A 12,746-nucleotide genomic window follows, 5' to 3' on the forward strand; every position below is an offset into this window, starting at 1 on the left:
ATTAGAGGTATAAAGCTTTAAACTTGTTGTGTTATAGCTTAGATCTAGTTCTAGCTTGATTTTTGTTAACTTTTGGTCCCATGAGTGAGTTTTGGTGACTTGATACAATACCAGAAGTTTTGATTTGCCCTCTTGATGTATTTGAGACTTATAAGCCTTAAAGTTAGCATCTTTGGGGTTGAAACCCACCCATGCATGATTTTGAGTTCAATTAAAGGAGGTAGAGTGTTATATTTCGGGTTTGGGTTTTATTAGAAAAATAAAATTTAGACAGTAAAAACTGGTCCGGTTGAACCGGTAAAGCCGGTCAAAAACCGAAAATTTTAAAAAATATTTATTTTTTTCATTTTTTGTATTTTTTATATAATTAAATATAATTATGACATCATCAGGTTTTTCCATTTTTTGAGACCGGTTGGACCACTTGAACCATCGAACCAATAAAACGACCGGTTCGGTCTCCGATCCGGTTTTCAAAACCTTGTATGGAAGCACTCTTTGCAAGTGGGAGACTGTTGGATTAAGTGTCTAAGTCAATAACTCAAGTAGTATATACTTCATTATTAGCAAAGTCCTTTTGGGTTGACCTCAAATCTAGTAATTGAATATAATGGCTTTTAGAGAGAGAGAGAGAGAGAGAGAGAGAGAGAGACTGATTTATTGGTTTATTATATGATTAATAAATAGAAATAAATGAATTTATTAATATATTATGGAAATAATATATTAATTAGAAATAGTAATAATCAATTAAGAACTAATAAGAAATTAATTAGAATTAATTTTGGGATTAATAGGGTTAATTAAAAGTGAAGGGACTGTTTGGTTATTTAATCAAAGTTGAAGCAGGAAGACTCTAGAATACCCATGGGATTGAGTAGACGAAAATTAGATAGGAACCACCTAGAATTTTCGTACAAAGGGCATGGATGAGTAGATAAGGCAGTTTGATTATTACATAAATTAATATAGGCTTTATCCCCAAAACCCCAACTTTAGCCCCAAGTTTCCTTCAGCTATATAAAGGGTCCTATAGTCTTCAAATTTCGGCCACTCATTATTATTCTCTAGAGATAGCTGAAATTTTTCTCACCTCTCTCCTCTCTCTTCAAGTCTCCTAGTTACTAGGGTTGGGTGTCAACCATCAGAGGCAAGAGACTTGTGGTGCTCGTTTCCAAAGCTTTAAAGAAGGTTTCAGATTTGTTTACAACAACAAATCAAGAGGTATGTAAACTTCCTTATGAATTTTGATTTCATTAGGTTTTTGTAGTTTGATAGTGCATAGTATCTTGCCTTTATATGAAATATATAGATCTTTTAGGTTGCATGTGTCATATTACGATTAATTGTTAAGGGTTAATACCAAAAAAACCATAAGTTTTACATTGTTATTCTAAATTATCCCTAAATGGATTTTTTGTGTCTAATTAGCCTAAATAATTGTGACCCCGTTTCAAAATCGTTTTATCATCCGGTTAACAGCCGGTCAAGGTACGCAGTCGGTCACCACTCTCCTATACTACTCGATAGTTTGTATACCACCTAATATCACCTTTCACAGAAACGTCTTGCATCAAAAAAGGGTTTCTTGTAGTTGGTCTTAGGAAGAAGAAGGGTTTGAAAAGGGTTTCTTACACCTTGTTGCATGCAAAAAAGCTTCTATTTTGAAGTTGATAATCACTGAAGTAGAAAGGTACGTGGGGATCCAATAATAAATTGATGTGTATGTGTGTTCTTATCTTACATAATCGAGTTCCATAGTGTCACTTACAAGTATAATTTTTCATTTTGAACAGATGGCTTCATCATCTGGAACTAAAAAGGTGAAAGGGCCTGAAAAGGTTTATGTAAGGGACGAGGACTCTGATGATGATCTCATAGATTTCTCTTTCCTGGATTTTGCACCAGAGACCTTTAAACCGACCTCAAACCTGTCTGATAACCCATTTCTTAACATGTTATGTGATGAAAATATGCTAAGGAGGACTCTTGATGGAATGGGAGATGATGATCAGGAAGTTGGTGTTAAGGATCCAGAACATGATCATATTGATGATCAAAATGACGGTGAAGTAGGTGTAGAGTACAGGGTTCATGATCCAGGCATACATTGGAAACAAATGAAGCCGGTAGTGGGAGAGTGTTACGAGTCCCCTGCTCAACTCAGGTTTGCATTAACTAACTATGCGGTAGCTAATGGATATCAGTTGTGGTTTATGAAGAGTGATAGGCATAGAGTGATTGCTAGGTGTGGGAAAATATATAAAAAAGACCCATGTCCCTTTAGAGTTTATGCTGCTTGGAAGTACAATGAACGAACATTTCAGATTAAATCTATATGTGACATACATCTATGTGCTAGAAATTTTAATTTTGGAACTTTGGCTAGTTGTAACTGGTTGGCCAAACATTACTTGAAGGATATTATTATGAAGCCAAAGATGACATTAACTGAGACGAAGGAAGATGTACTTAGGATGTTTTCAGTAAATGTATCCAAGGGGCAATGTCACAGGGCTAGGACAAAGGCAAGAGAGATGATAGAAGGTAAGTTAGAAGAACATTATGCAAAGATATGGGACTATGCTGCAGAAATCCTCAGGTTTAACCCAGGGAGCACTTGTAAGGTGGGAGTAGATTCTAATGCAAGTGGAATGAACTATTTCAAAAGGTTTTATGTGTGTTTAAAGGCTTTTAAGGATGGTTGGAATATGGGTTGCAGACGTGTGATAGGTTTGGATGGTTGTTTCCTAAAGGGTCAGATCAAGGGAGAACTTTTGACTGTTATTGGAAGAGATGCAGACAATCATGTATATCCAATAGCATGGGCAGTGATCGATCTAGAGAACAAAGATAATTGGACTTGGTTTATTGAGCTGTTAGTTGCTGATCTTGACCTTGAATGTGGTAGGGGTCTTGTGGTTATTTCCGATCAGCACAAGGTAAATTATACTATAAATTTGTTTAATTATTATACATTGATAATAATTTTGTTTATTCAATGCCAGGGTTTACTACAAGCTGTTACAGAACTACTTCCATATGCTGAACATAGATAATGTGCCAGGCACATCTATGCAAACTTCAGGAAGAAATACACTGGGTTAGAGCTCAAGAACCTGTTTTGGGAAGCTGCCAACAGTACTGTGGAGGGGGACTTTATAGCAACAATGAAGAAAATCAAAGACATAACTCCCAGTGGCTATGAATGGTTGATGTCAAACAAACCACATTCTTGGTGTAGGGCATTTTTCTCTCATGGATATGCTTGTGAGGCTATAGAGAATGGCATATCAGAGTGTTTTAACTCGATGATCATTCACATGAGAAAAAAACCAATTCTAACAATGCTTGAAGAAATCAGGATTTATTTGATGAATAGGTTTTATCATCAAGCTGCTATAGTTTCTCAATGGAAAGGTGACTATGGCCCAAACACCTTAGAGAAGATTAAGGAGTTTGGATAGCATATGAGGTATGCTTATTTGATTTTAATTGTGATCTTAAGTCTATACATTTACATTACTAATTACTTATAATTTTAGGTTCTGGATAGTAATACCAAGTGGAGGGGCATTATTTGAGACAAGGCATGGATATTTAGCTTACAAGGTGGATTTAGATGCTCATTCTTGTTCATGCAGATTATGGGAGATATCAGGGTTACCATGTGTTCATGCTCAAGCTGCAATCAATTTCACACATAGAGATCCAACTGATTTTATTTCCTTTTGGTTCCATAAGGACAAGTTCATAGAGACATACAGGGACAACATCTTACCTGTTAATGGAAGTAATATGTGGCCCTGTACTGAATATTTGAAGCCCTTACCACCCCTTGTTAGGAGAATGCCTGGAAGGCCAAAAACAAAGAGAAGAAGACATGCCTCAGAATGTCAGGATTCTAAGTTCCCTACTCAAAAGGCAAAGGTTAGCAGGACTGTTAGGTGTGGGAAATGTAGGGAACTTGGTCATAATAAGCTGTCTTGTAAGAATGGAGAAGGTCCAAGTGACCCTGTCCCTAAAAGGAAAAATGGTAGACCAAAGGGAGATGGGGGAGGGAATTTAGCTGTGAACATTGCAAAGACACCAAGGAAAGTAGATAAGGGAAAGAAGAAAGTTGTTGAGGACACATCAAAAGAAGTAAATGAAGGACATAATAAAGTTGTTGATCACACATCAAAAGAAGCAAGTGAGGGAAAGATGAAAGTTGTTGAGGGCACATCAAAAGAAGCAGGTTAGATGATAGATGTTGATCAGTCAATTTCTCATTTGAAGAGAATGAAGATGATGGAAAGGAGGGGAGGTAAGATCAAATATGTAGGGAGAATAGGGGCTGTGCATGGTAGTATAAGTCAAAATGTGGCAGGTGTTGACCATGAAGATTTTGAAACTATTAAAGATCTGCAGGCATCTGGATATGATCATAGGGAAATTGTTGAAGCTTTTAATAAGGTGTGTAGTTATAAATTTAATTATTAACACAATTTTCTTGAACATTATATGATAATATTTTTATGTTAATTTCTTATTCACAGTTGACAAAAGAGAGGAAGGAGATGTTGGTTGAGAGTATAGTTGATGAAGAGACCAGTCAAAAAACACAAGATCCGTTGGTAAAAAAAGGAAGCCCTCAGAAAGAATTATCAAGATTAAGTTGAAAAAAGCAGTGCATGATCTAGATGGAGGTGGTTCAACAATTGAGAAAGCACTTACATTGGACTGATGTTGTTATGGACGGGGGGTGAATTGGGCATAAATCTTTTAATAGCCCTTTTTTGTGAAAGCATCTTTTGGTAACAAGCTTCCAATTTGTTGACAACATGTTATCTTTTGACTGTAAATTGTAGTAACATTGTCATTTTGGGAAATCATCTTTTGGCTTGTAAACATTGTTGTAAAATTGGAAGTTTGGTTCTGATTGTTACCCTCCATGTATGTATTTGGCTATTATGTTTATAAAGATTGTGGTTTGTAGTAAGTTCAAATTTCTATGTCAGTTTGTAATGGATAGTAAATTGTCAATTTCTGGTTAATGCTTTTCATATTAATTATCTCGTAGGACTATGTATTACAAGGGTATCCATATTACAACCATCAAAATGTTTTCAGATGCTATTACAACTGTGCCAAAATAAGCATCTAATACAATTTCACCTAACCAACAACTTCACAAAAAGACTAAACTTAACTTCCTAACTTCCTATAATCTCACCAGCAATACAGTCCCTGTTACCAACATCACTGCAAATAGCATGACCATGATAAACATAAGCTTCATCATCAACATCAACCTCCTATTTTGATCCACATTCACCTGTTCCAACCGAGCATTGCCATCAACCATCCCAACCAGAGCTAAATGCATTTGGTACATGAGGTTTTTGTAATCTTCACTAGGAAAAGGTGGGTCCAACCACATGAAGAACTTACAATACCTGGAAGGATTCTGCACATTTTTATGACAGATTTGCCCTTAGTCCCATAACAAAACTTTATACTGCACATTTTTATGACAAATTTGCCCTTAGTCCCATAACAAAACTCTATACTGGATCAAAGAGTGAAGAACAAATGTGCACATTTTTATGATAGATATGCCCTTAGTCCCATTCGAAAACTTTATACTACACATTTTTATGACAAATTTGCCCTTAATCCCATAGCAAAACTCTATACTGGATCAAAGAGTGAAGAACATACCTTGTAGTTGGTGCATCCCCTAAATTTTCTTCCAGGATTCTTGTCCGTCCATGAAATTGAGAAGCTAGCCTCACACCACAACGACACAAAACCATGGGGTTGTTTCTGTTCCTGAAATTGACATTAACATTTTGAAATCCTGAAGTCATTGACCCTATAGACCCTGTAGATGAACTAGCCATGAAGAAGTTAGATGCGTGGAAGAAGAAGTCGGAGAATGTAGAAGTAGGAGATGGAAGATGGGTTTCTAACGGTAAAACCCTTATTTGTAAAGGGGTAACCGGCTGAAACCGGGGAAACCGGCTAACAGGGTTTGAGACAAAAGCCAACACATACATAATGGTTAATTAGACACAAAAAATCCATTTAGGGCTAATTTAGAATTATGGTGTAAAACTTGTGACTTTTATGGTATTAACCCAATTGTTAATTGTTTTTTCCGCTTAGAGCATTGTGTTGTAACCTACGTTTTCCATCAGTTTCTTGGCAAGAGGGGTGGCGAGGCCACTCTCTCAAGCCTTTTTAGAAGAGCAAAATTCATTATATATATATATATATATATATATATATATATATATATATATATATATATATATATATATATATTCAAATTAAACCTCAATTTTATTTTAATTTTTATTTTTCTAATAAAACCCTAACACTATTTTATTTTTTTCAATTTGGCAATTTTAGCAACCTCCGGTTGTACATAATTAAGAAAAAAAATAACAAAAAAAAAAAAAAAAAACACCCTAACCCGGCCCATCTAACTATTATATCTTGTCATGTCAACCCGTTTATTTACATGTTGAATCTATGTCGGGTTGAATAAAAGACTTTAGACCTTGTAAATATATTGTATTTGAAAGAATGAGAGTTTAACCGTTTATTTACATGTTGAATTCATATCGGGTTAAATGAAAGACTTTAGACCTTGTAAATATATTGTGTTTGAAAGAATGAGAGTTTAACCATTGCAAATGAACATTGAAATATTGGAAGTAGTAGTAGTTTAGAATAGAGAAGTCACATTCAAGGGGAAATTATCAAATCAAGTGAAATTAACCGCAAAGGCTAATTAGCAGCTTCCATATAACACAAAAACTCAACTAAAGTTTTATTTACATTTAGTCTTGATTTTGGTCACGTCCAATTTAGCCAAAAGATCAAAACAAAAGTTGCATATATTAACAAGTCATTTTCATATTAAAAATTTGGATCCTAACCTAACACGTTAAATTTCCTTATTATGTCATGTAAACCTTTTTTATTAAACAGATTGAAATCTCTTACCCAAACCTATATTTGTATGTCAGGTTCCATAATATGTCGAGAATTAGACAAAGCATCTTTTCTCTTTATTTCGAAAAATATCAAAGGTCATCAAAAAATCCATAAACATATGAAAAGGCATACATTATGTTGATTTGAAATTATAGTATGCCCTCTACATCGTGTATTGCAATTGCAAGGTCCTTAACAAGCATCTCAAGAAACCACTTACAATAAACATATCAAAAAGCCAATCAAGTATTTGTTAGATTCCACACAAAGTATTTTGTTTCTACATTAACTTTTTCATCATATCATCTCAATTCAAACCCATTTTACCTAACACAAAATGCAACAGTTGCAACACGAGACCCAACTGATCCACCAAACATAAAAGTTGGATATGAACGAATATGATCCAAGTACCAAAACGGTTTCAAACCCTTTCCTTCTTCTTCCATCTCCCCAATCTTTCTTTGATTAAAACTCTCCACTTCTTGCACCAATTCCTCTTTAGTATTATTGCACGATGTAATCACCTAAACAAAATTATATATTTATTTATATTCATCAAAATCAAAAATAAAAAACATTAAATATGAGTAAATGCAAATTGTAACTTACCAATAGTCCACCAGGAGCTACAAGTCTTGACATAGATTCCCAATACATAATCCTGTAATTTAAACAAAACAAATTTTAACTTTTTTTCCTTTTTGAAGTTCTTTTTTGATTCTCTCGTTTATATACCTTTTGATTTGTCCATCTTGATGAAGACCAATAGCATCTAAAGTTCCTTTGTCCATAACAAGCTCAAACTTTTTCTCCAATTTTGTTTCAAGAACATCATCAACCAATAGTTTGATGCCAATAAATCCATCACGATTAGCAAGGCTTCTAGCAAGGTTAATTGCTCCTTCACTATAATCTATTCCAGTGAGATCAGAGAATCTATATACACCAACATCAAATGTGGAAAAAGAAAGATTCATCATCATTCATCACATTATAAGGAGGAATGAGTTTTATTTATTATAAATTTATAATTTACAATGTACCCTTGTTTAGCAAGCTCATGAAGAAGCATCCCATTGCCTGTTCCAACATCAAGAACACTCCATCCTGATAAATCTTTATCCTCTTGACTAACAGACTCAGAGTCATCATCATTATGGTGATTTTGTAAATGTCTTTGTGAAATGTCAATGCATAGTCCTTTTGTCCATGAAGCAACCATTTCCATGACATCTGCCCCAAACCTTTGGAAAGAATTTAAAAAGTTATACAAGAAAGCATCTTGTCAAAGAAGGTATATGTCATAGTCAATTAGATATACATACCAAACTTCACCAGCATCCCCATGTTCACGAAAATTTGTCAATTCATCTGCATATGTTGCATCCCAGTAGCTTTGATACCCCAGCATGGATGTAATTGTTTCAGCATCAGGTTCTTCCTTGTCAGAGCTTTGAATACATTCCATAGAAAAAGAGTATTAGCATTTTGCAGCATATGAACAGTTAACATTCTGGTGATACAACATTGTAATCGAAGTTTCTTCTGTTCAGAGATCGCAGCAATCAGATAACTGTTCATCAAAATTGGGGGATAATTCTGGTTTTGAATGTCTATTATGAATGTTAGGTAGTAAGCTCGTGTGATTCGGTAGCAGAGATAGATACTGGTAGATATTATTTTTATTATAGAATATAGACAATACCAATAGCTATCAACTAATCATGCATCTTCTCTGGATTAATAAACACTAAACCTTGGTTAATTTGGTCAAATTGAGCATATTCCTAATATAAACAGAAACAAATTCATATACATTCGCGCATATTCTTATTATCTGCTATTTTGAATTTTACCTCAACAAATACCATCGACTTGTTAGATAAAAAACACAAGAGGTCGAACTGACATGACTTCAATGTATAATTGCTAACAGTGGAAAAACGGATTGACTTCGTATAATACGGAATTTCATGAAACTCGAAAGCAGCCTAACCTATAATCAGAGGCAGCACAAAATCTGGCCGCTGCTAGAGCTTCGGATGCATCGGCGTGACGTTGATCGTCATCAAGGGTACTCCCATAGTCACTCTTGATGGACCAAGAGTCGGCCGCGATAGAACGGTCGTCGTCGGAGATCAGATCGGCGGTTAACAGGGCTCGCGCCTGTGAGATGTCGATATCTTCCGGAGGCAACCGAATTCCGGCCATACCCGGAAGATGAGGGATTGAGGGACAAATTTTGAAGTTTTAGAGATGAAGAAACCCTAAGGAGGGAAAGAGAGGATTTGCAGAGAGAGAGAAAGAGAAGAGTGATGGGAACGTACTGCTCTTGGAGAATCTGGCAAACCAATTTAGGATCAAACCAATTTCTTTGTTTTGAAAATGGAAAATTTCCTAAAGGATAAACTATAAAACACAAATATTTTATTTTTGATTAGTTTAATACATAAACTTCTTGACTATACTCATATTTTAATTAAATATGTTGTGCTATCACTTTTCTCTTTAATTTTATAAACATAACCACTTTTCATTTCATAAATTTATATATTAGATGTAAGATTCATGTATTATATGGGTTAATTAAAAAATTAAATATAAATATCTAAATATTTAGGAAATTTGGATTTATAAGAAAATAAAAAAAATCAATTATTAAAATTAAATTTTTTATTTTTTATATTTAAATAAATAAACAAAATAAACTAATGATCTTTAATTTAAGAATTTTAAAATAAGAAAGTATATCCATTAATAAAATTGATAATCATTTATTTTGTTTTTAATAATTATGATAGTTATATTATGTTTAATGTTATGCAAATCATCTAACAGAGCAATTAAATATGTTATCATATCACTTTTATTTTTAATTTTATCAACATAACCACTTTGGTTCTTAATCCGTTCTTCATATATTTGCATAAAGGCTCCAACCATTACGAAACAAACAACCTCATGTATCTTCAAAAGAAAATTATTCATAAAGGTATTAAGGCTGCAAATTGCTAAGCTTAATTCGATATTTATAATTCAATACATAGATGTAAAAAATATGGTTAATTATATGTTTTTTTGAACGGTGGAATATATTAGAACAAACTAGCAAGACTCTACAACATTACAAATAAGTTTGGAAAAAATATAACTACAATACCAATCAAATTTATCAAATGAAAAATACTTAGATCTACATTTTATCCATCTAAAAAAGTTGATTGGAATGTCCTCTGCTATTTTCATTGGGTACCCTCGAATCCTCTTGAAAAACAAATCATTATGTGCCTTCCAAATCAACCAAAACAGAGTGTACACCAATGACCATCTCAATTTAAACCCCTTTTTATTCGGCTTCAAATTCCCCAATCGAGAAAGAAGCTCAAGCTCTGATCTACATCTAAACAGGAACGAGAACAAACTAGTCCATGTGTGTAACCATGTCCACACTTTGGTCGCAAAGGCACAATAAAAAAAGAGATGATCAACATTTTCAACAAGACTAACACAACAAGGTTTAAAGAAACAAAGTTCCTACCCATAAAAGCCTCCAAGCAAAGCAATTGATTTTTAGAGGTACCCAATTCACCCATATGAACTTACTAGACGCGTCATTTGCTTCGGTATCTACCATTATCATTCTTAAAGATTGCACAGAGAAAGATCTAGAAGAGTTACCATTCCAAATCCAAGTGTCTGAAACCTCGGAGAGAGTGACAGAGGGATTTTTGTTGCTTAAATCCACCAATGAAGAGGTCTCCTTGCCCCTCCTAGGCTGTCTAATCCACTCTCAATGTAAACTCTTCAAGCCCCTATTGAATTAAGTTTAACTTGCACTCTTATCTTTATGAATGATTATGTTTTAATACATGTCCTGAAAATATATCTGCGAATGATTCTCCTTTAACATCTTTAATGAAGGTTAAAAAGATTAGGGTAGTGAACACATTTAGAACTCGTAATTGTTTTATGATATTTTTTCTTATATAATTAATGTTATATAGAAAATAGTTTTAAAAGAATATTAAATTGTTTGTAACTTTTTGATATTCATTTGTCTATCATTTTTCATTTTACGAATCTTTTATCGTTATAACCTATGCATAGTCAAAATAAAAATAATAATAATAATAATAATAATAATAATAATAATAATAATAATAATACTTTTTATGGCCAAAAGGATCAAATCTTGATATATTCATTCCTATTTTTTTCAAGAGGTATAGAAATTATATCTACTACAATTGTGACATCTCCAATTAGTCAAAATTTACTTTATACCCTTTAAATTCTATTTTGGGTTCTTTTTATCTTTTGATATGAATCTAAAAACATTATACTAGTGGGTGTGGTGTCATATTTGTCACGATCCACGTATGCATCACATTATATTTGTCATATTCTTAACAAAGCTTGTCATTTGATAGGCGCAGGTCGCTACACTTCATATGTTATTTTTTTTAATATACAAAATAAATAATTTAGACATAAATCTAAAAAATAAAAAATAAAAAACAAAAAAAAACTTAAAATTCATTAAATTTAAAATAAAAATACAACACACCAAAAAAAACATAGAAATTTAAATTACAAACCTAGAAATTAAAAAAAAAAATTAGAAAACCTAAAGTAGATGTTATATTTTTTTTTGCAAACTCCTTTTTGGCTTTTAAAGCCATTTCTCGTTCACGTCCGATAGCTTGGTTGTTGGTCTCCTCAAAATGAACATGACACGGGTTTTTTCTTTCTCTTGTGCAAAGTTTAAGCAGCGCTCCAAGGAAGATTGGTATGTAAAAAAAAAATGATTTTTTTTTTGAAAAACCACACATTTGACCACCTATTTCCTTATCCCAATACATCCTCCAACGTCTCTCTCCTTGGCGAATACTTGCCGAATTGCCGAGCCAAGCTCGGCAAGTCAAGGGGTAGGTGCGGTGTTTGTCGAGCTCATCGATGCCTTAGCCTAGCTTAATCGAGTGCACTCCTTCTAGTCTTATGGGTTTACATCAAGTCTCTTATTATGAAACTATTGATTTTGTTCATATTTGATATTTTTCCTTTTTCATATGCAATATACTATCTAATTTGTTATTTGTGTTCACCGTAACCATTTTGACCGACTATCACAAATGATTGCCGGTCAAAATGGTTATGTTGAATACAAACAACAAGTTAAATGATAAATTGAGAAAAAAAAAAGGAAATTGACTAAATGTAAACAAAATCACAGTTAGTTACCTTCCTGCGTAGTTTATTTATTTATTCGGCTGTCTGGTTAAATCAAACGAACAAATAAAAACATATCTTTATTGTTCGATTATTGCCACCTCTAAACATATGTTTAAAGATCAGAATATGTAAACATAGTTATATTAATCAAAATAGCTCTTTGATTATTGTGAGAAAATCACTCAAAACTCACGGTGTTTACAATGTTTTCTCAATGATCATAGCTCGACCTAAAACAATGTATATATAATCCTAACTACTGACTTGTAATTAGATTACAATTAGGAAACTAGAAACCGAATTGAACATAGCTTCCTAAAAACTAAGTTGGTCTCGAAGTCCTACTCGATTTAGGATTTCAACATCACCCCCGAATCTCTAAGTCCTTATAGAGAATTCTTCAACTCCGATTCGGTTTTAGAACACGGACTCGTCGCTGTCGTCACGTTTCGAAAAACCACCTTCTTGTAATTTTTGGAGTCGTTCCGGACATTCATAAGCAAAGTGGCCCTGTTTGTCACACC

At 33.5% G+C, this 12,746-nt stretch overlaps 3 protein-coding genes across 3 annotated transcripts; 2 read left to right on the top strand and 1 right to left on the bottom strand.

The window, feature by feature from the left end:
* The first annotated feature begins 1,796 nt into the window (after positions 1–1,796).
* Positions 1,797–3,059, top strand: LOC145030204 (uncharacterized). The gene is made up of 2 exons (XM_078978608.1): positions 1,797–2,942; positions 3,009–3,059. Exons 1-2 carry the CDS (start codon positions 1,797–1,799, stop codon positions 3,057–3,059), a joined length of 1,197 nt encoding a protein of 398 aa, XP_078834734.1.
* A 111-nt stretch (positions 3,060–3,170) lies between these two features.
* Positions 3,171–4,242, top strand: LOC145030205 (uncharacterized). The gene is made up of 2 exons (XM_078978609.1): positions 3,171–3,457; positions 3,546–4,242. The coding sequence occupies exons 1-2, from the start codon at positions 3,171–3,173 to the stop codon at positions 4,240–4,242; spliced, it is 984 nt and encodes a 327-aa protein (XP_078834735.1).
* Positions 4,243–7,191: 2,949 nt separating this feature from the next.
* On the bottom strand, positions 7,192–9,338 carry LOC145031926 (uncharacterized). The gene is made up of 6 exons (XM_078980580.1): positions 8,987–9,338; positions 8,316–8,441; positions 8,034–8,234; positions 7,726–7,926; positions 7,600–7,651; positions 7,192–7,514 (listed from the first exon to the last, which is right to left on the bottom strand). The coding sequence occupies exons 1-6, from the start codon at positions 9,199–9,201 to the stop codon at positions 7,311–7,313; spliced, it is 999 nt and encodes a 332-aa protein (XP_078836706.1). The 5' UTR covers positions 9,202–9,338; the 3' UTR covers positions 7,192–7,310.
* Positions 9,339–12,746: the final 3,408 nt, after the last annotated feature.

This window comes from Lactuca saligna, chromosome 2, assembly GCF_052625555.1.
Source record: "Lactuca saligna cultivar CGN05327 chromosome 2, ASM5262555v1, whole genome shotgun sequence".
Lineage (NCBI taxonomy): Eukaryota > Viridiplantae > Streptophyta > Magnoliopsida > Asterales > Asteraceae > Lactuca > Lactuca saligna.

What these genes read in the sequence shown, in the direction of transcription:
- LOC145031926 (XM_078980580.1), bottom strand. Translation starts at nt 9,201, where the DNA reads ATGGCCGGAATTCGGTTGCCTCCGGAAGATATCGACATCTCACAGGCG. An exon ending in GGGGATGCTGGTGAAGTTTG is followed by an intron (nt 8,235 to 8,315) that starts GTATGTATATCT and finishes TTCTTTCCAAAG; the next exon opens with GTTTGGGGCAGATGTCATGG. An exon ending in CATGAGCTTGCTAAACAAGG is followed by an intron (nt 7,927 to 8,033) that starts GTACATTGTAAA and finishes TGGTGTATATAG; the next exon opens with ATTCTCTGATCTCACTGGAA.
- LOC145030204 (XM_078978608.1), top strand. Translation starts at nt 1,797, where the DNA reads ATGGCTTCATCATCTGGAACTAAAAAGGTGAAAGGGCCTGAAAAGGTT. An exon ending in TTATTTCCGATCAGCACAAG is followed by an intron (nt 2,943 to 3,008) that starts GTAAATTATACT and finishes ATTCAATGCCAG; the next exon opens with GGTTTACTACAAGCTGTTAC.
- LOC145030205 (XM_078978609.1), top strand. Translation starts at nt 3,171, where the DNA reads ATGAAGAAAATCAAAGACATAACTCCCAGTGGCTATGAATGGTTGATG. An exon ending in ACCTTAGAGAAGATTAAGGA is followed by an intron (nt 3,458 to 3,545) that starts GTTTGGATAGCA and finishes TTATAATTTTAG; the next exon opens with GTTCTGGATAGTAATACCAA.